This window comes from Acomys minous (genome assembly GCF_964271855.1).
Source record: "Acomys minous genome assembly, chromosome: 11".
Taxonomy (NCBI): domain Eukaryota; kingdom Metazoa; phylum Chordata; class Mammalia; order Rodentia; family Muridae; genus Acomys; species Acomys minous.
Genome location: NC_140492.1, coordinates 112857857 through 112881550, shown reverse-complemented (window position 1 = coordinate 112881550; position 23694 = coordinate 112857857). Strand labels below are relative to the sequence as shown.

Below are 23694 nucleotides of genomic sequence, written 5' to 3'. Positions count from 1 at the left end.
GTGCTGTTAGTGTGTCAGGGGTGGTCTTTGAGGAAAATTGTTAGTTACGTTCAGGATAAGGATGGGGAAACTTGTAAGAATATTTTTAAAACCAGGACCAAAAAGGGAATTTGGTTCCTTCCATCTGAGCTTGTTTTTTCAGAACCTCTCTCTGTACATGGCTACACTTCTTGTAAAACTTCTTTTCTCTTCGAGACAGGGTTTCTCTGTGTAGCCTTGGTGTGTCCTGGAGCTCACTGTGTAGACAGGGCTGGCCTCAAACTCACACTCACACAGAGATCCTCCTGCCTCTGCCTCCCTCAGTGCTGGGATTACAAGTGTGTGCCTTATTTTCTTTTAAAACATGAATCACAAGAAAACTAAAGAGATACGCTCCCATTGTACATATAATGCTTGCCAGGCATGTACTAATGGCAATACTATCTGATTTAATCTGAAAAGTTTGTGAGGCTGTCAGTCAACACTGTTGTAAGGACGCATTTTTGTTTTAGTACAAACTTCCATCCCGTGTTTGGTTCAACAGGAGAAGCAGAAGTTCTCTCAGGCCTGCGTAGGAAGCGATCATCCCAGGGTGAAAGCAATCCCCTCCAGACCTCCAAAAGGAGAGGCAATTTCCTCTCAGAAAGAGGATGGCTGTTTCCAGTGAGGCTTAAGTGCCGCTGCCTGCGTGTTCAGAGCTTGCGGTGGGGGAAAGGGTGCTTTTTAAATCACTGCTGGCCACAGTTGGCTGTAGGAACCATGTCTGGGAAAGTGTATGCAAACTCATCAGTCATTTTTAATCTCTGTGCCTCCCACTCAATCCTGAAATTCTAGTTCTGGGAAGGGTGCGGATCTTAACTTCCAAGCATTTTAAAAGCCGCCCTGTTGATGCTCAATGAGGGGACATCATTCTCTTGAAGTCCAGTGCTCTTTTTCATCAGAACAGAGCTTTCACTGGTAGCCCTGAGAAAGTCTTCCAAAATCCAAAGCACGGTGTGCTCCCAGGTAACCTTGTGTAACTGGGTTTCTTTCCCCTCTCAAAGTTGTTCTAGACTTCTGCATGTCCTTCAATGTTGACGTGAAGAACTCAGTGAGCTTCAGCGGCCCAGTGGAGGACATGTTTGGATACACCGTTCAACAGTATGAAAATGAAGAAGGCAAATGGTAAGCAAGCGGGCTCTGCTGTTGGCCGGTTCTTCTACACAGGAATGGAAAAACATTTGGAGCTTGTGGTATGAATGGAACCTTAGCCAAGTGACTCATTCATGGTAGAAATGTCGTCTAGTGGGTCGGTGATGGAAGCAGACGTGAAGTCAACAAAGCTGCATTCCTTGGAGTTTTAAAGGAAGTGGTTACAGATTTCTGATGGCCTCAAGGAAGATTTTTATTCCAGTACTAACTGTGGTGCTTTGACAAGTCTTCCTGGGTTATTCTTATTCTAGGGTTACTTGAGTACGTGACTCAAATGTATTAAGAAAGACAAAATGAGAGATGAGATGCCTTGAAAAGGTTACTTTAGTTGCTGGGGGCTTAGATCTTAGATTTTTTTTCCTTTCTGGTATTTTAAGTGTTGTGTAGTGATGATAATAAACCATACTAAATTTCTGATATATACTTTTAGTACTGTGAACCTTTAGTTAATTTCATTTTAGTTAAAAATTTAGACTATATTAATTTTTTTTAACACTATCACAAAGTGAATAGTGGAAATCTTTTACTTTCCAGCCCTACCTAATTGTAGTCTGTGCAGATTTCTAAAATCATATATTATAGAACTAAGTATGAGTTAGCTAAGACTTCTGTTCCCTAATTTTAAAGGCTCCTTTCTTTTTCCTAGCAAATGAGACTTCTATTTTCTAGGATAACAGTGATGTGCTAGTCCACAATTATTAACTCACAGAAGAAAATGTATATTTTCATTATCTTTTAGACTTTATAAGTTGATAATAATCTCCTGAAGACCACCTAAAGTAGTAACTTGAGTTCTCCTATTTTCTAAGTTTGAATATTGTATTCTATGTGTGCATTACCATTTGTGAGAAGTTTAGCAATGCTGCTGTGAAGTTTTACATCCTCTGTCTATCTGATGCTCCCCATATCCCCACCCCACACCATTTTTGAGCGAAGTCCTTCTTTTAGACACCAGATATCACTTACACTCTTGTAGAAATTGTACCTGCAGTTCAAGCATCTCAACTCATGAGGGAAATGTGTGTGGACATATTAGCCAGGCTTATTTTGTCTATGTAGTGAACACATCTAAAAGTCATTTTTTTTAACCTATCACTAATAGATACATAAATTTAAAGAAAACCACGGTGAACATAGGGCTTTGAAGACTTAAAACACCTACTTAAAGGACAGTCAAATATTGACAAAAACGTTTTATAAAATTTCTTTTTGATGTTACTGTATTATTTTTGTTTAATCCTCCATATGAGAGAGATCTCTGTAAGTTTTCTCTCCCACATAGAATTGCCTCTCTGATTTTAGGCAGGACTGGAATCAGAAGTCCTTCACTTGTGTTTTCCTTAACTTATTGGAACCATTGGCCTCCTTAAGCCCTGTCTCACAATTTAAGATCTCTTCCCCAGGGAGTTTCCAGCCCCTTTTCTTCATGGAACCAGGAGGTCAAGGATTAAGAAACTAAGTCAGCCCTGAGTGAGGCCTTGGTGCTATGACGTGCTTCACCCCCAGCGTCCTCCTGTCTTCGCAGAGGCAAAGAGCCACATAAGAAAGAGACAGAACAGTCGATGCAGAGAATGACTAGAAAATCAGGGCTGCGAGGCAGATGTTGGTGAGGGAACATCTGAGTGAAGCCGCACGGAAGCAGACTCTAAGCACACTTAATCCAAGGGGCGTTTGTGAGACAATAACAGGAGCTCAACCTTCTCTTAGAGCCGAGACCATGCCATACAGATCTTGCTTTGCCTATTAAGTGTAGCTTAGTTCTCTTTACAGATGGTTTTTTTAAAGGCTAAGACTTTTTCTTTTAGCCATAGCATAAATTTTGGATCAGCTAAGCAACAAATATGTCCTACATAGTAGCCATCATTGGTCTAACTCTGTGAACAGAATAGTAAAGAAACAGAAGCGAATAATCTAGAAAGTACACACGAAACAATTAAGGAGCGACAGTGGTACCAAGCACTGCCGGACCCCCTAGGAGCCTCTTGAGAGTTCAGGAAGGAGAAAGTGGTTTCTCGTTTGCGATCTGACTTTGTGGATAAGAGGATGTGTCACCCCAAGCTGGGAAACCATATGTATGGCAAATAACAGATCTTGACGCCACTGTAGGTTGTTTCATTAAGTGTCAATTAGGAAATTAGGAGAGATCTGCCTGCATTGCCTACACGTTAGGAAATCTGCCTGCAAGCAAGAACCCAATGCAGTATTTTTGAGGTGAAACTTTGTAGGGCTTGGTGAGTCAGCCTGGAATCTCAGCAGTTGAGACACTGAGAGGGAAAGGTCAGGAGTCCAGGGTTGCTCTCCATCACCTAGGGAGCTCAAGGCCCGCCTGGGCTACTTGAAACATGGTTTCAAAAGAAAAATAAAAAATAAAAACAAACAAACAAAAAAATAAAACAAATCCAAAGGAGAAATGACACCCCAGGCTACCCTAGGGGTGATCAGAATTAAACAAATATGTATCCAAATTATTAAGTTTTGATGAATTCTTAAGTTTTGATGGAACTTTCTAAAGGGGAAATTAAGATATTGAAGGGGATGAGGCACATTCCAACATTCCTGTATTGGGTCCTTGGAAATGGGGAAGGAGTCATTGACAGAGACATATTTACATACAGAAATGCAAAACCACTCTCCTTAGGAAGTTGATGGATTTCTTTTTAAACAGGCTGAGGTCAAGATGGTGTCTAGCTAGGCAGAAGCTTTACAGTAGAACGCACAGGGGTGGAGAAGGAAACAGAGCAGAACAGACACTTATTGAGCGATGATGGCTTCAGCGCCCACCTGCCGCCCTGCGCCGCCTCTGGCCTGCAGCCATACACACCCTGCGCACTCAGGGACTGTGTACTGACAAGACGGCTGAAGCTGGGTGAACATGCTGTCAGCATCTGCCAAACACAGCTACATGAAAACAACTCAAGAGCGGTCCTCCTAGAGACATGGAACTGCTTAAGGCGGCGCCAGAAACGGGTCTCAGGCCTGCCTGCGCTTTCTCCTTTATTCAAAATATATTTAAAGGTAAAATTTGATAATCACCATTTTTTTTTTTTGCTCAGTGTCAGATTTTTACTTATCAATATGTATGTGAGAGCTTGTGCGCATTTAGGATGTGTACCGGTATCAGCTACCTGTTTCTACTTAACATCCCCTATTTACGAAGATTGTGTGGGAAAACAAAAACCTAAAACAACCGAAAGGGTATGAATAAATGAATTCAAAATAAGAAGACTTGTACCCCAGAAGTCCCGAGCTGTAAAGGGTGGCATGGTAGCCAACTGTGGCTCTAAAGAGATCCAGGCACTGGTGGTGTGGAAACATGTTTGGACATTGTGCAAATGTTTATAAGATCAGACAGAATGCAGGCTTACTCTGGGAAATACACTATGGAATAACTGACATACTTTAGGGAACATGGACTCTGTTTTGATTTCTTCAGGGATGAATAGCTTCATATGTCATGTTTACTGCCCACATTTTAGAAACTTGTCCAACCTAGGTAAAAAAAAAAATATATATATATATATATATTCTGACTCATCTTACCTCCTGGATGCAGCTTGCCCAAAGAAGGTCTTCTTTTGGAGTCACGACACATGTTTGAAGCATTATTTAAATTCTCTTGAAAGAATTAAAACAACATGAAGCTACAAAGGTAGCTTTATATCCCCTCTACCACTGAGAAGTTTATGGACAGGAGTAATTTACTTCACGATGCCTGCCCCAAAACCACACGTTTTTCTCACCCTCCCTGATTAAGATCAGTGTTGCTCATCACGGCTAACACCGCGGTCTTCAGCATTCAGGTGGTTTAGATGTGGTTCAGAACGGCCCAGAAGAGCCTGGGTAGCTTACTAGCTTTGCTTGGAAGAAAGGCGATTAAAATATGCACGGTCCTGCGTAGGCCTTCCAGATGTCTAGATGCGGTGGTAGCCATCATCAGAAAGGCAAGGTCTCGGGCACTCGGGGAAAATGCAAGATACAGTTCGGGGCTTTCCACTCCTCTCTCTTGGGCCTTCTGAGCTGGACCTTTTATTGGCTCTCCAGGCTGCCCTTCTTGGAGGCTTCTGTGACCTCGCTGGGAATGTTTTCCACCAGTAGCTGTCAGGGTGTAGACGAATAGATCCCCTCCAAACCCAATCCGCAGCTCAGTATGTATTCCGGAGGATTCTAGATTGTGCTAGGAAAGGGTATCATCACAGCTTGTGTGACCAGTGTTCTGTGTCCAATATGTGTATCTTTTAGATAAAACGAATTCAATCTGGGAAGAAGAAGATTTCCTAAAGCTCTTCTTTGATAGAGTTTATCATAGTATTTATTTTGCATTCTTTATGATGCCTTTGGAAATTGACATTTTTCAGCCGGGTGTGGTGGCGCACGCCTTTAATCGCAGGCCTCGGGAGGCAGAGGCAGAGGCAGGCAGATCTCTATGGGTTTGAGGCCAGCCTGGTCTACAAAAGGGAGTCCAGGACAGCCAGGACTGTTACACAGAGAAACCCTGTCTCAAAAAGCAAAAACAAAACAAAACTGACATTTTCTTACTGCAAAAATTGTGGGGTTGTTTTTTGTTGTTGTTGTTGTTTTGTTTTGTTGTTTTGTTTTGTTTTTTGTTTTTTTTGCTAATTTCATTTCCAATCTTTTTCCTTTTTTTTTTTTAAAATGAAGATCAGAAATAATAAGGTCACTGTACAAGTTTCACTTTTTTGAGGTCACTAAACAGTTACTCCATTCATGAAAGAGAGAGAAAAAAAGAAACCTGGCTGACAGGGGCTTATGACAGTTTGAGAGTGACTTTGGTTGGCTCTATTCAACACCAATAAAGAGGTAGATTTAAAAGGGTGTTATGGGATAACGTAAATATGGAAAAACCCTCCCCATGAATTTTTCCTGTGGAATGACATCAGAGATCACCCACTCTTCAAATAAATATCCTCATGGTCACAATAACAAAACAGCTAATATGAATAGCACATTTTTTTTTCTCAGCTCACTAAGGTTTTATTATAGCTGGAACCTTTACATGGAGAATTGTTTTTCTAGCTTTAATGACTCTTGCATTCATTAGGTGTTTCTGTAGAGACCAGTAATGGCATCCGAAACCTTTTCCTCTCTTCACTTAACAGCAAGGCATTTCACAATGTTGTATATAAAAACCAACATTTAGGCAGGGCATGATGGTGCACTCCCTTAATCCCGGCACTCTGGGAGTCAGAGGCCTGATGCTCTCTGTGGTAGGCTAGCCTGGTCTACATAGCGAGGCCCAGGATAGCCAGGGCTTCAAAATGAGAAGGTGTCTTACATCAAAGACAAAGACAAAAAAATAATAATAAATTAGTACAAAGGAAAGTGTGACAAGCCAACTTGATTCAAGAGCACAGGTCGTGAGGCATTGTGACTCAGGCGATCACACTGACCCCAGGAAAGATATCGCTGTGATCGTCATCTTACTGACAGGAAACTGAGATGTGGAGTGAGTGGTCACAGGGTTTTCATAGTGAGCGTGTGACAAGTCCAGGATGTGCAGCAACACCCCAGGCACTCAGCCAGTTTTCTCCTTCTAAGAAGTTCTCTAGGACCTTGAGTTGATGAAGTGCCTTCTGTGACCCAAAGTCCTGAATGAACATTCTAGAAGCAAAATGCTGTCTAAAATGGAAAACAGGACAAAAAAAAAAAAAAGATTTCATGACCCAAGAATCTCAATTTTTCATAAAGTACAAAATCAGATTCCACTTCTTCGACATATTCATTTGAGTTAAAAATATATTTATAAATTTCCCTTTTTTATACATAAAATTGTCACCTGCACTAAGGATATAAAGTGAACAAAAATTGCTGGTGTTGGGGAGCTGATGTACTTTGAGGGAGGCATGAAACAGATGATAAATGTTAAAAAGAGGTAAGTCGTGCCTTATGACAGAATGCGGTCAGTTCTATGAGACCAAAAAAACACAACAAAACAACAAACAAACAAACAAACAAACAAAAAACCATAACGGGATTGTGGAATTCCAGGACCTCTCTGGTCATACTTTTCTTAGACCTTGTTATTTTTATGCAGCTTGGGGGGGCGGGGAAATGAGGCTTTCTTAACCTTAGGGTGGTTAAGATACGTGTGACTTAAGAAGAGCGTGCTAGCTGCCAGGGGGAACAGCCCCCCAGCAGACTGAACAGTCATTTCATGTGTTATATCCTGCTGGTGCAGTCTCCCCCACTGGCTGACACCCCCAAACTTCCTGTCTTGATCTTCTGCCACTGGGTTCTACCACTTCCTGTACTCACACAGCTTGGTCTTCATCCTCCCACACCCCCACCCCCAGAATTCAATAGTAAGCCTTGACTCAGATTCCAGTTCTTTCTATTTGCTGGATGCTCCAGACTATGCTAGAGGCCAAACATTGTCCTAGCCCCTGGTTCCAGTGTGTACCGGAAGCTTCATCCTGCTGTGTGGTGGCCACTCTGCCCTCCCATCACCTGACCTTTCAGTCTTTATTCGCTGGGCTGTCCACAATCTCCAGTTCCCTGTTTTGTCACTCACGATTTATTTGTTAATAAGAAGCTTCTCAAATCTCCATTTTTCACTCCTTATGCTAGGTTTCTCGAGCTAATAGAATGTTTCCCAACTAGTCGGTTCCCCTAGATGCACTGTATCTGTGCCATTGAAATGCTGGTGTCTTGAGACTGGAGTCTGGAATTGTATTGCCCATCTGCTGTAGAAATGTGCTCGGAAATGTGCCTGATCAGCTATACCTGGGTGGGTTCTGTCACTTTAAGTCACTCTACCAGTCCACTACTCTACTGCCTCTCCCTGATTATTGCTAAATTACATTAGCTACTTAGAGAGAGAGAGAGAGAGAGAGAGAGAGAGAGAGAGAGAGAGGGAGAGGGAGGGGGAGAGAGAGAGAAGATATAAGGCCCAACCTTACATATTCTTCCTGTTTTTTATTATATTTTTATTTTTTTGAGATTAATACAATTGCATTATTCCCCCTTCCTTTTTCTCCCTCTTGTCCTTCCTATATATCAACCCTCGCATTGCTTTCTTTCAAACTCATATCCTCTATTTCATATTAAAAAAATTTTTTTTTCTAGACAAGATCTTACTATGTAGCTCTGGTTGTCCTGGAACTCACTTTGTATGTCAGGCTGGGCTCGAACTCACAGAGAGCTGCCCAAATCTGCCTCATGAGGGCTGGGAAAGGCATGCACCACTATGCCTGGAGTCTCTCTTCCTTTGATCACGTGAAGATATGTAAATACGACCTATTCAGTCCATAAAATATTACGTAATATATATTAATATATTAACACATATTAATGTGTATCTATATTGAAAAAACACATACATATACGTATGTATGTATAAATGTTTTTCCTTCCCAGGGCTGTTTGGTATTTGATAATCATTTGGTGTGCTTGTCTCTGGGGAAGACTATTTTACGCGCTTTCAGCATTCCCTAATCATCTGTAATTCTTTGTGTGGGGTTGAGCCTCATAAGCCTGCCCTTTCCACGGTAGCATGCCTCCTGCTATTTTCCCTGTTCGGCTCATGTTTAAGCAGCCACGTTGGTGAGACTTCATGGCTGTAGCTTCTGACACCACTAGGAGACACAACGTCACAGCAAACTTCCTGTTCCTTGGGGCTCTTACTCACACAGATGTCATTCTCCTGTGTTGAGGAAACTTCACTTTGCAACAGAGACCATTACAGAAAACTGCAACTTCTCAACAGGCCAAGTTCTGGAGCGCAGTCCCAACAGATATACCTACAGCTCAAGGCTCAGGAAGCAGCGAAAGGCCGCAGCAAGATCTCAAGAGCCAGAGGAACTGGAAATGTCTTTCCGGCTTCCACCTATTGTTGCTGCATAACCCATCACCCCAGCACTTACTGACTTAAAGGATCATTGATTGTAAGCCTGGCAGTATCGGCACACACCTTTAATCCCACAATCAGGAGGTAGAAGCAGGTGGACCTCTGAGTTCGAGGCTAGCCTGTGCTACAGAGGGAGTTCCGGGACAGCCAGGGCTACAACACGGAGAAAACCCTGTCTCGATAAACAAATAAAACAAAACAAGAACAAAAATCATTGATTTTATAATTCCTCAAGATTCTGAGCGTTATAGTATTTTCCTGTTCCTTGGGTTCATTCGTTTAACTTTAGTGTTTTGGCGCCTCAACCAAATCCAGATGGTGCAGGATGCCTTGACTCACACCAGTCATTGTGCCATGTGGACAGTGTCCATAAACCCATGGTGTCGCAGACATCAGAGAAGGAAAAGGGTCCAGACTGTCAGGTGAGGATGGAAGCTGAATTGCAGCCATTTTATTTCAGGTAGCTTGGCTAAAAATCAAGGAGATGAAGTTATGCTAATAAATTTGGACTTATCTTTTCAGCAAAGCAAATGAAATGCAGTATAGAGTCCATCTCCTTAGGTTTAACGATTGTGAGAGAGAATGCAGAAAAGCTGATGTTGCAGGGAAGGCAATAGAGTCCCTGACTACCTAGGCAGTGCAGAAGGGAACAAGCCTGTGTTGAAAATGAGGAAGGCAGCCGGGCGTGGTGGCGCACGCCTTTAATCCTGGCACTCGGGAAGCAGATGGTTGCAAGTGTGCTTTTCTTTGTGATGGAGCTCTGAACTTCCTTGCCTCAAGAAAATAACCTGTTTGCGCCCATTGAGCTTGAGGGCTGTTTTGTAAAGGTCTTAAAGATAGCGTGTGTTGCTTTTTGGTAATGTAAGACATGTGTTCTGTGAAGCAGCCCCCTCTGCCCTCCTGAGGACAAGGGGCCACATGCCAGCGCATAGCTTCCATTGTCTCTGCCACTCTGGGCCTCTCCCCTTCTCGGGTTTCTGTGACAGCCTGGACCTGCATCTCCCTCTCTATCACTGGTCCCTCCTACCTCATTTTCTCCTTCTTTCACACCCGTTGCCAGGTTTCAGCCTTATCTCACTCTGTACTCTTTCCAGGAGGTGATGCTTATTCATAGGCTGCAGCCAGACTCACAATGTGCTTCATGCAATTTCTTTCCTTTTCTTCTTCTTTTTTTTTATAAATACATTTATTTTATTACACATGTACAAAACAAACTACATACAGCAGGGAGAACCATGTGGCAATCATGGGTTCTATAAATGTTACATTCATACATTTGGCTACTTGCATTTGTCCAGCTTGAAGTAAACGTCTTTCCTGTCTTGTTGGGTCTAAATTTCTGAATGAAATTCAATATCTATCCTATATCTACTCTAATGAGTAAACTTCTTTATCTTGATCTAAAAAGATCTTATCCCCTAACCGATTTCTAAGACGTTCTCCAGCAAGGCTGATCACAGCTTCCCATGGAAGTAACCCATTACTTACGTCTTTATTTCTATACCCAGTGTGACTTTCGCCATCCCCTCTATTTTTTTCTTCTTCTTCTATCCTCATTCTTATGAGGCTTAGAAACATCTTCACGGACTCTCTCTGAACCTTTTTGTCTTACTTCTCCTTTGGGAGGAGCCCGCACGAAGCGGCTTATAGCCTGACTGCCTACTTATAGGATCAGTTCCTCTTTCCCCTCTGTTTCCTCAATCTAGATCTCATCCGAACTTTTGCCTTATTCACCCCCAACTTTGCTTCCCTTCAATTTGCCCACAACAGTGTAGGCAAATCCATTCCACGTGACACTCACCTGTAAATGGAAGTCATGTGTGGTGACGCGTACCTCTAGGCCAGCACTTGGGATGTGGGGGCAGGATGAGCACGCATTGGAGGCTAGCCTGGGCCACCTGGTAAGATCCTGACAAAAAACGAATGGGTGGATGAATACGTACGTACATACATACATACATACATACATACATACTCATGCATGTACACACACACACACACACACATACATAAATATAAGTCTGAGCTTACGAAAGTTTTTTAATGTGGATCATAACAACACTCATGATTTGGACCTCACCTAGTTCTGCAGCCTCAGCTCCTGCCCAGCTGCACTGCACTCCATGCACTTAGCAACAGCGTGGTGCTTTCTCCCTAAGACTTTGCTGGATTTGTACCAAGCTCAGACTCATCCGCTGTTGTGAGATGTGCAGCTGGCCTCACGCTTCAGTTTTAAGACACCTGAAATATTGCACTTTAATCTCTTTTCTTTCTCCTCTCATGGCCAGGCTTAAATGTCTGACACATAGTTTTATATTGTTTTGGTTTGTTTTGTGTGTGTGTGTGTGTGTGTGTGTGTGTGTGTGTTTGTTGTTGTTGTTATTTCCAGTCTGGTCCCAAATAGCTCAAGGAGGCTTCGAACTCACTGTGGAACTGGAAAAGGCTTGATCCTGTGATCTCCTGTTCATCCTACTGATACATCCCAGCTCCAGGATGTGCACCCCATGCTTAGCTAGGACTCTTCTTTTCGCTATTTATATGTATGGATGCATGCCACTGTGTGTGCATGTGCACACATGTGTGTACAGGGCCCTACAGAGGACACAAGAGGGTGTGGGATTTCCAAGAGCTTGAGGTTTGGCAGTTGAGAGCCAGGAGACGTGGGTGCGAGGCACTGAGCTCTAGCCTTCTGCAAGGACAGCAAGTGCTCCTAACCACTGGGTCATCTCTGCAGTCCCATTTTAAAATAAGCATTAACTTATCTGGCCTCATGCTGAATAGTTTCAATAAGAGAGTAGTAATTTCTCTAAACTGTTTTAACCAGAAAAAAAAATTTATGTAATCTTATTGCATAAAACAAAATTCTACTAAGGAAGCTAATTTTAAATTTCCTTGATACACTGCATGGAGCTTTGACACACTATCTTTTAAATCAGTGTGTTATACAGATCTTAGTTGTTTATTAATCTGAAATAAAGAGCCATCAATAAGAAGAACTAACATTGAGGTAGCCCAAAACATGAGCTCAATGCTTTCTTAAACCTTTTGCACATCTTAACTATGTTAGCTTTTGTGGTGAACATGTGTGATAGAGGTATGCTTTCATTTTGTCCATGAAAAAAATTAAGACACAAACCGGGTAACTGACTTTTCTTAAATCAGACAGCTAGTAAACTCCAAAGCCACAGCTTGAATTCGCAAAGCTGATCACTATAGCTCATGCTATCTCTTACAGAGAGAATTTAATTATCTAATATATGGAAGGCACTTAGGACAGTGTCTGGCGCATGCTATTAAGTCAACAAATGCTAGATGCTATTGGGGCTACTATAATGAGTGTAATAATTTGGTTTCATCTCCTTTAAATTAGACCAGATTTTTTTTTAAACTTAAATTAGCTAGGGTTTCTCTTTGAATTCGGTCACAGATAAATTTTCACCCTGGCATATATATTCATTAACGTCAGGTTTGTATGGAACACAAGGTTTTACAGAGTGCCCCTGTGATAATCAATCACACTCACTGCCACCCTTATTCCCTAATTTCCCCTTAGCATTGCCTTCATGTATCAAGCTTTCTTCTTGATTTTAGAACACGTTTAATGATGGCATTCTAGAAGTAAGAATTATATACTAAAGGACTGAAATAGTCTTATGGTTCTTTGTATACATCAGAAAATTTTCATCCAATGCATTATACTGTATGTTTAAGGAACTCTGTTTAATGCCTTGGTATTCATAATTTTTACAACTTTATTTATGTTCTTACAAGTCTTTATGAAGAACTTATAGAAAACAAATCCTGTCATTTGTCAGCATGACACGTTTTCAAGTATTTAAAATTGTTTAAGTGTTTGCTTGAGCCATTTGTTCCCTTCTGTGACCTCTCTTGGTCCTTCTTCGGGCGTTTTCCTCCTTGCTAAATGTCCCAGTTTTCTCTTGAGCATCTATTCCTTGACAAAATGGCCTGGCTCTTGATTGTCTCCTAAATGCATTCCATTGTGCCTATGTCCCCCTTAATGTGATGATTCCAGACGCGACCAGGGCAGAGCACAGAGGGACTATCACTTTCTTTGACCAGAGCATCTATTTTCAGCCATCCAGCCTAAGGTCACATTAGCATTTTTGGCACCAAAAAATGCAGTTGGCTCATGCTTTTGTGCTGTCAACAAAATCCTCCACGACTTTTTCACATGAACTCCCATTAAATAAGGCTTCCCACATCCTGTGCTAATATAGACAGAAATGCGCAGTTTGGTGAAGTTATTTACATAAGTTCCTGTTAAACTTTAGCTAACCTATATTTATTATTCTGGGATATTGAGACACATTTCTATTCCCCACTATATACAGATATGGTCTTAAAATACTTCAATTTTGTGTGTGTGTGTGTGTGTGTGTGTGTGTGTGTGTGTGTGTGTGTGTGTGTGTATCTTCTCTGAACTCAGGCAATCTTGAAGTTCAGAGTTTTACAGTATGTAATAGAGTCCTAGTGGTCAAATATGGCTGTTTGGCCATCAACACATCATCAGTTAGGGATCCACTGTAATCATGCAGACTGAAATGGCCTTTCCTGAAGATGTTCTGGGAGACTGTTAGTGAAGAGCACAGGTCCGAATGCTGCCCCCTGCAGGGCGGAGCCGAAGCAAAGCTCTACTTTATTCATTAGTGAGGGAGCATTTCGTCACGCTGTCTAAAAAGACACGTGGTTTCATCCTGAATCTCACAACTATTCTGGTTTCCCAAGTGCTTATAAACTAAGACCTCCTCATATTAAGTCCCAAGATGATCTCATGTTCACGTTTCCTGCTTTCTCTGAAATTGGCAGTTTCTCCTGGGGAAAAAGTCACTTACCCTTGTGTGTTTCATACAGCAACACAGTAGCAGACTTAGTTGTGATAAATATGGTAGGGATAAATAAAACAAGAAAGCAAAATCGATGGCATCTCTTATGCATCTTCTTAATTATTGAAATTATTTCATTATATAAGAAATAATGATTCATTATGGCCTGTTTACACATGTATATACATGTATATATGTATGTGTGTATATGTATCTCTGTATGTGTGTATATATGTGTGTATCTGTGTATATGTGTCTCTGTGTGTGTGTGTGTTGTGTGCACACACACACTGTATGTCTTTACTCTATTTGCTGATGAACATCAAGGCCAGTGCCATATCTTGGCTATTATAAATAGTGTAGCAATAAATATGAATATATAAGCATCTCTGTTGCATGCTGCCTTAAAGCTCTTCAAGTACTGTGGTGTAGCCGGATCAGATCATAATGACCTTTTTATTTACTCTTTAATGTGTACTTTTTACTTTTTAAATATACTTATTTATTATAATTTTGTGTGTACGCGTGCTTTACCTGTGGGTGTGTCTGTATACCATGTGTATGTACTGGTCCCGAGGCCAGAAGAGGGCATCGGATCCACTGGAATTAAAGTTACAGATGCTTGTGAGCCACTGTGCGAGTGCTAGAAATCACACCCAGGTCCTCTGCAAGAGCAGGCAGTGCTCTTCAACACAGAGCCACCTCTCTGGCCTCACCATTTATCTTTACTGGGGACCTTTATTGATTTATAGTGGCTGCACTCAACGCAGTCTATGCGGATCTCATTTTTTTCCCTCCACCCTTTCTGGAAGTTATTTTTTGTCTTCTTAATTACAGCCATCCTGACTGCTGAGATTTATAGCAACACTGGCAATCTGGAACTTGAGGGTGGTACCCGGCTTATTTTAGATTGCATTAAATTGCCAACAAAGTCACCATCTAGTGAGGTCTATGGGAACAGCTGTCTACTTAGAATTCACCATCAAATAATTTTTAAGTGCCTTCTTACGTTTAAGGTTTGTAATTGCTGTTTTTCGACCTCCAGGGTGCTTATTGGCTCTCCTTTAGTTGGCCAGCCCAAAGCAAGAACCGGAGATGTCTACAAGTGCCCAGTTGGCAGAGAGAGAGCGATGCCTTGCGTGAAGTTGGATTTACCAGGTGTGTAAAATCAAATGGTCCATCCAAACTCATACCCATGTTCTCACTGAAAACAACTTTCAAGGGATCCAAGAAGATATTAAAAGTAATAAATGATCATTCTACAGCTAATATCTGGAATTCACCTAGAATGACATTGTGGCTCCCTCGGCTCTTAATTTATTCCAGTAACTCACGTGAAGCAACCATGGACTTCGGATAACTTATTATATTTGTAACTTTGCCTCTTTCTGTTGTTCAGGATCCTTTGAAAACAAGTGGCTTGTCAAACACACATATCTATCACACTCCTCACACAAATGCAACTTAGTACCCAAGTCTATAAAGGAAACTGAATGGGAGAAATTACAGTAATTCAATTTATTAACAGTTTTTTAAAAAACATGAGACATAGTTATATCAAAATAGATATGTTGTGATAGAAATCCCACTTTCATTGTAGTATGACTAGAAAATTGCTTCTAAGGTTAGAGAGGATTTAGAATTCTTTTCAGTATTCATATAACATTAAAAGTGATGAAATGACCTATAGCCCTACAAGTTCACTGCAGATGCCGCATTTTTAAAGTTCTCCTCCTTCCCATTTTTAATTTCTGTCTTCACTGTTTATATTTTCCTCCGTGTTCATGAGCACAGCTATCATAGATATTTGAATGACCCTGCGTGACAATTGCAGCACCAAGGATGTCTAAACACCTCATTCTGTTTGTTACCTTTCCTCGACATTGGGGGTTATATAGCTTCTTAGTTATTCATATTTTTTGGCACACAACTGGACTTCTAATGATAAGTATAGAAATCTTAGTCTACTTCGTTCCTCCAAATGGTCTTAGTATTTTTAAATATATATTAGCAGGCAATATATTTGGCAGAGCACAATTTCCAGATTCTCAGTTAGACGTTGTTACAGTTCTGTGTGGTTCTTTTTATTTCCACTAGGCTGTGTGGACTCTGTTCTTCACATTGCCTCTTCAGGCTGCCCAGAAATGTAGACGGGTTACATAAACATATATTATAAATGTCCTTTTATGGTCGCTTTTCCAAGATACTCCTCGCCTTTGTAGATGCTGTCACTGACCCTACACTTCTACCATCATTTTCATCAAGACAGTAAGCCTAGAAAACTTCTGTTTGAGTTTTATAACCTACTAGGGTGTTTCTTTAAAGAGAAAAGAAAAATAAAACCAAAAGTAAAACACAAAACCAAGGCACCCGTTGTCAGCCTCTTCTGCCTATGTACGGAGTCTCTGTAGCATCTGCCTGTTTGAGGCCACTTCCCGATGCCTTCACGTGGTTGTTTATGCATCTTTCCCCCTTCACCAGGATTTATAGCTGTTATTTGCCAAGTAATTCTCTTGATAGGTACTAACCCTCCACTCCTGGGAGCTAGAGTAGTTTTCACACTAGCCTAGAGATTTTAACTGCATCAAGAACATCAGGAACCATTTTCAATAGCCTCTAATTGTCCAGCCATGCTGATCCTGGGCAACTTCATTTTAAAGTCTCAAACCCAGGCCATTCAATAAGACTGTTCATAGTAGCCCAGGTCAAGACGCTTTCATTTTTGAAGGTCCTTTGACTCATAATGTTTTGTCAGTGCCAAAAAAAACCAACTAACCAACCAATCAACCAACAAACCAAAAATATATATATATATATTGCAGGTACCTTGCATATGTAATTTTTCTCATTTTATGTTTTTATCAATTTCTCTCTCTCTCTCTCTCTCTCTCTCTCTCTCTCTCTCTCTCTCTCTCTCTCTTTCTGTGTGTGCGTGTGTCTGCACCTATATGTGTTTCTTGTGCTTTTTCTTTGGCTCTTTTCCTTCTGTTTTTTTTGGTCCTATTTTGATTTGTTTGTTTTTGTTTTATCTTTTCTTACTTAATTTTATTATCATTCTAAGAGAAAAAGAGAAGGTGTGGACTCGGATGGGAGGGGAGGCAGGGTGGGTCTGGGTCGGGTGAAACCACAATCAGATTATATTGTATGAAAAAAACTATTTTATTTATATATATATATATATTAGAAAGAGAGAAAAGAGGCTTTCAAAGCAAGGCAGACCAAATCTTTGAACCAAACCCAGTTCTCAAGTCAGGACATGAGACTGGCCGTCCAGGAATCTGTTTCCAGGTTGGCTGTTTAGTCCGTGGGTGAGAATATGCACAAACACCAACAGTGCTGAGAGTCTTTCTTGAACGCAAGGTGTGACACTTTCAAATATGCATGCGCTCCACGCTGAGCTGAGCTTAAGAGTTCTCACTTTTCTCGCTGAGTCTGTCCTTTTCTAACGTGAATGACTGAGTGGTGCTTCTTGCCAGTTTTGTCAGGTTGGAACGCTGTGGGACCCGACATTCCTATGTGGGACATCTAAAGTTTCCCAGTCTTCTCTGTATCCAAACTTCCTGGACCCTTCTGCTCTCTTGATCCAGCTTTCCTTGCAGCTCTCGTGATGTCCCTGTGATTTGGGAAGTCACAATAAAGCCGCTTTCATTTGACTTCTCTGCTCTGTACATATTTAGTTTTCCTTCCAGAAGTTAAAAATCTGTCGTTGGTTGTTTATAAGAAAGGGCACAAATTATTTCTATGCTTTTATGAAACTAAATATTACATTTGTTTTAATTAGCAAAAAAAAAAGTGTGTGAAAACCAACCCCACACTCTCATCTGCCCTGCTAATTCTGCAATTCTTCCAAAGTCCAGCTAAACTGTTTGAAGCAGTGATACAGACCGACTCTCCAGGAAGCCAGCCAGCTCTCCAGCCTTAACTTGTTCATTATATTCGCCGGTACCGGGAAGCCTACTCAATTGAACCAGAACAGGAATGTGCCATGAGATGAGCAAAGCAAATAGAATGTTTTAATGAGGAAGACACTTAATTTCATTATTACAAAACATATTTTCACACTCATGGACTCTTGTTCTATTTTGTAGTCAACACGTCGATTCCCAATGTCACAGAAATAAAAGAAAACATGACGTTTGGATCAACTTTAGTCACCAACCCCAATGGAGGATTTCTGGTGAGAAAGAAAAGAGTAAACGTAGTTCATAAAAATGGGCATGTGGTCTCTGGTGCCCTTGAAACCTGTTCTATGACGTTCAGTCTTAAAGGTGTTCATCTTCTATTTTTTTTAAAGGCCTGTGGGCCCCTGTATGCCTATAGATGTGGACATTTGCATTACACAACTGGGATCTGTTCTGATGTCAGCCCTACTTTTCAAGTTGTCAACTCCTTTGCTCCTGTACAAGGTATACCTTTTATGTTCTTGCATGTTTGAAAACATAAGCAACAAGGGAGATGCATGTATACCCAAGGGCACACCCATGGGAGATGCATGTATACCCAAGGGCACACCCATGGGAGATGCATGTATACCCAAGGGCACACCCATGGGAGGTGCATGTATACCCAAGGGCACACCCATAGGAGATGCATGTGTACACAAGGGCACACCCATGGGAGATGCATGTGTACACAAGGGCACATCTATGGGAGATGCATGTGTACACAAGGGCACACCCATGGGAGGTGCATGTATACCCAAGGGCACACCCATAGGAGATGCATGTGTACACAAGGGCACATCTATGGGAGATGCATGTGTACACAAGGGCACACCCATGGGAGATGCATGTATACCCAAGGGCACACCCATGGGAGGTGCATGTGTACACAAGGGCACATCCATGGGAGATGCATGTATACCCAAGGGCACACCCATGGGAGGTGCATGTGTACACAAGGGCACACCCATGGGAGATGCATGTATACCCAAGGGCACACCCATGGGAGATGCATGTATACCCAAGGGCACACCCATGGGAGATGCATGTGTACACAAGGGCACACCCATGGGAGGTGCATGTATACCCAAGGGCACACCCATAGGAGATGCATGTATACCCAAGGGCACACCCATGGGAGATGCATGTATACCCAAGGGCACACCCATGGGAGGTGCATGTGTACACAAGGGCACATCTATGGGAGATGCATGTGTACACAAGGGTACACCCATGGGAGATGCATGTGTGCACAAGGGCACATCCATGGGAGGTGCATGTGTATACAAGGGCACACCCATGGGAGGTGCATGTGTACATAAGGGCACACCCATGGGAGGTGCATGTGTGCACAAGGGCACACCTATGGGAGGCACATGTGTATACAAGGGCACACCCATGGGAGATGCATGTGTGCACAAGGGCACACCCATGGGAGGTGCATGTGTACATAAGGGCACACCCATGGGAGGTGCATGTGAGCACAAGGGCACACCCATGGGAGGTGCATGTGTGCACAAGGGCACACCAGAAGGCTTCTCTAACTTGTCATGTACCAGCTCCACCAACTTAGGCAAACATTTGCTTTCCGAGTTCATAACCAAACTTTGCTCCTGTGTTTGGAATTGATATTAGTGCAAATAATCTTGGGATTTATGTTTAAACTTCATAGCTAATGCTGCCATGTTCGTTGTATTTCCAGGGTGATGCTTCTCTTTAAGGAGAATAACATTTTTCTTTTGAGATGTACAGAATAAAAACAGTATCAAACCTATCATGAGAAAATTCCCAGATGTTCATAAAAATAAAGTAGAAGGCCCGGCAGGGTGGTGCACACCTTTAATCCCATCACTTGGGAAGCAGAGACAGGTGGATCTCTAAGTTCAAGGCTAGCCTGATCTACAGAGAAAGTTCCAGGACAGCCAGGATTGCACAGAGAAACCATGTTTCAGAGGGAGAGGGAAAGAGGGAGGAAAGGGGGGGGGAGACATGGAGGGGAGGTTCTGTGGCACAAACTGATTACAACCAAGTACAGCATTTCCTACTTCACTTAGGCTTAAGTTTCCCTAAAATAATATAAAAACAGCGGGTACGCTTAGTAGAACATCAGTGATTCTCTTAAGATGGGTTTCTTTCTACCAGGAAAGTTCTTCACCTACCCCTAATAAGGCAGACTTCAAATCTCACACCACTTCCTTGTGTCGCAGAGTGCAGCACTCAGCTGGACGTGGTCATCGTCCTGGATGGCTCCAACAGCATCTACCCCTGGGAAAGTGTCACAGCCTTTTTAAACGACCTGCTCAAAAGGATGGACATTGGCCCTAAGCAGACACAGGTATGTCACTCCGCCTTGCCACTGCTGTTTTCTAAAGCTTAAAATGCATAGTTTTTTGACTGGGCAAGTGTTTGAGTAGCTCCCTTAAACTAGAAGTATGCTGTTTTTATTTATGTGTTAATTAGAATAAAGTGATTAGGCCTGGGTGTGTTGGCATAGCCTTTTCTTCAATCACAGCACTTGGGAGATAGAGGTTGGCTTCTATCTGTGAGTTCAAGGCCAGCTTGGTCTTCATTGCAAGGTTTAGGCCAGCCAGAGTGACACAGTAGACCGTTTTGAGAAGAAAAGAAAAGAAAAGAAAAGAAAAGAAAAGAGAAGAAAAGAAAAAGTGTTATTATTTTTTAAAAAGACAAAAATGTTCAGGTTTTTAACAAAACAAGATATTCTGAAAATAAACTAAAGAAGGGTGAATTTTATCCCTATTTTTACTTACAATGCAAGGGCCATTATTTTAGATAGTATTTACGAAGCAGAAACTGTGAAAGCTCTACTGAGGGTGCAAAGTGCCCCCCGTGGATCTCTGTACAGTGACAGTTTAGCCCTCACTTACCAAACAGTGACCTTTGGTGAGATCAGAGCAAGGTTTTGAAGCTTGGAGAAATGCAATGAAATCTCAGAAGATCACTGCAGTCTCATGTCAAGTGAAGGAAGTCACCAACTGACCGCTGGGTCCTCCTCACTCTCTTTTATGTACTAGTCACACACACACACACACACACACACACACACACACACACACACACACACACCACACACACACCCCCAACACACACACCAACTACAAGGAAGTGCACCTGGCTCTAGCCACAGAAAGCAAAACAGTTGCTGTTTGCTGGGGTAGGGCTACTGTCCTCACTGTCTTTATTGCCTGGAAAGGAGACAAACTGCTCACAGGCCTCTTCCACTTCCAATGCTGAGTTTGTAATGAATTAATTCAGTGTTTGTTAACTATATTCATATTCGGATATCTTAAAATACGTAACAGGCATGATGGATAACAGGCAAATAAATTGTCAGGGTGAGCTCAGGGCTTAGAAGGTTGGACTCAGTGCTGGGCTCAGAATGTAAAAGGCTGTGGCACCAGTGGGTAGAGGTTAGAGCAGAGGACACCTCAGGACTCTTCTTGCCTCCCTTTCCCGGGGTGACTTTGGGGGAAATTTCTGAGGCACCGAAAGAGCTGCCTTATAGTTCCAATATTTGTCATGCCTATGTTAAAATTAGGGCATAATTTATACATGGGTACAAAGGTCTCTGAACATGTGTGGAGGCTTAATCTCTTTCATGTCTCCAACATGTATTATATTGTAAACATATAATTTACCAAGGAGATGGTAGTAGAATATTTTGAATCAGAACTAAAACTTTGTAAGTAAACTATTATTTTGCTCCAAGGTTGAAAACCCCCTATAGAGACCTACCAAAGAGATAAGGTGATATCCAGATGGAATGTCTTAAAATCAGTTAAAGAAAATGAGCTTTCATCTTCCAAAAAATGTACATTTTCCTAAATGCAACTTTTAGCATGTAAATGATTTTCTCAAGTCTTGCAACTAGGAGAGGATAGTGTACCCACTCAAGGAACACTCAAAACTTTTGAATTGCTCTTTCTTTTAGGATTATATTATGCATGTACATACATACATACATACATGGATGTTATGTATTATATATATTTTCCACCCGAAAACCCCTCATTTTCCTTTCTAACGAACCCCTTCTTTTTCTTTTCCCCCATTCTCTCTCACCTCAGTCAATGAAAGAAATGTCATACAGTGAAAACCACAAAGCAGGTAGGGCTCTTGAAAGTGACAGAGCCTCAGAGTCAGTGCATGAGAGGCTTAGGGACTGCGCAAAGTCACCTGGCAAACTGTCACAGATTGAAACAGGTAGCTCTCAAAGCACAACCCCAAGATTTTGCCCTGAGACCTTCAGTTCTAGGAAAGTCTCCCAACAGGTCCCAGCTAGAGACTATGGGGCTCCTCCCTGCCCCACCCTCCCTTTCTAGGGTGCCTTGGCCAGGGTCCCTGTGGGCCTCACGGTGTTCCAGCCCCTCCACCGTTATGGATGGTGCAGAAGTGCTTTCTCTCCTCCTCCTCTACCTTTTATTGTCTTAACCAATCTTTTCTTTCCAAGCCTCATAACCTTTTTCAGAGACATTTAAATTTTTTTCTACTATTGCTTAAACGTTTGAATATTTCATTTTATCTTTTAATCCAGTGGTCAGTTTTATTGTAAACATATCTGTAGCTCCTTATGAAAGCCAGTGTGTGTGCTTTAGAATAGTCATCACTGCCTCCTCTGTGAAAAGTGGGGCCGATGACTTAGGTTTGGAAATAAATAGCAAGCATATGCTTCCACATTCAATGTAGTCTATCACTAATTTTTTTAAAAAATGAGGTTTACTATGATTAGTTTGTCTTGGCATTCCCAGAGGAACTATTCTGCTTTGTACACGAGGAAATCCCGTTTGCAAGGGTGGGCTTCGTGGAGTCCTGAGTCTTTCCTGGATGCATGTGACACTATTTAGAGGAATGGAGGACAGCCTTGAGGGCCAGATGCTGCAAGTTAGCAGAGGGAAGTGAGCTCACTGGGAAGCAAAGAATGCAGGCCGACTTGCTCAGCTCCATTCCACAGCTGTCTCTGCAGCACTGTGCCCATTGCACCTCAGTTCTAGAATTTTCCTTCTGTTTTCTTATCCTTGATACATCCATTCATGAGACGAATAAAAATAAAATGGGTTGTGTGGGTGCTTTTACAGAAGTTGGAAATCTGGGCAGCTAAGAGCAAGCAACTAAGAATTCTTAGACATCATGTATTTCTCAAAGGTATATAACTGCATTAAGGATGGAATTAATAAAAACCTAGAACCCCTATCCAGATCTAGCCAAATGGACAGCACATTCTCCACAGTTGTCGGGAGAGCAGGGGCTGACTCTGATATGAACTCTGGTGCCCCCCATTTGAACACTTCCCCTTGGTGGGGAGGCCTGGTGGCACTCAGAGGAAGGGTAAGCAGGCTACCAGGATGAGACCTGACAGGCTGTGACCATACAGTGGGGGAGGAGGTCACCTCTGTCACAGACCTAGGGGAGGGGAATAGGATGAAAGAGAGAGGGAGGGAGGAATGGGAGGATACAAGTGAGGGGATAACAATTGAGATGTAATCTGAGTAAATTAATCAAAAATTAAAAAAAAAAAAAAGGATGGCATTCAGGGGCTGGGGAGATGGCCTACGAGGTAAAGTACCTGCTGCTCAGGTGTGCTTACTCAAATTTAGCTCCACACCCCCTGTGCAAACCCTGTGTATTTTGGCACATGTCTGTAATCTTGGCATTGGATTGGAGGGATGGAGACACATATATTCCCGGAATTCGTTTACCAGCCAGCCTAGGCGGCTTGGTGTGCTTCCAACTGAATGAGAGACCCTGTCTCAAACGACAAGACGGGGAGCAGTTTAGGAAGACACATGTCAACATCTGGCCCGAGCACCCTCCAGCTTGTGTGCACACAACTGCACAAATACGCACATCTGCCACAGGC

General features: G+C 42.1%; 1 protein-coding gene across 1 annotated transcript in view; it reads left to right on the top strand.

Annotated features, from left to right (window-relative positions):
* The window catches only part of ITGA1 (integrin subunit alpha 1), a 142555-nt gene that overhangs the window by 50784 nt on the left and 68077 nt on the right, over positions 1–23694 (top strand). The window contains exons 2-6 of the mRNA XM_084801684.1: positions 1023–1143; positions 14924–15036; positions 17967–18055; positions 18173–18284; positions 20027–20154. Coding sequence (XP_084657810.1) covers positions 1023–1143; positions 14924–15036; positions 17967–18055; positions 18173–18284; positions 20027–20154 — 563 coding nt within the window. The remainder of the gene's footprint in view (positions 1–1022; positions 1144–14923; positions 15037–17966; positions 18056–18172; positions 18285–20026; positions 20155–23694) is intronic.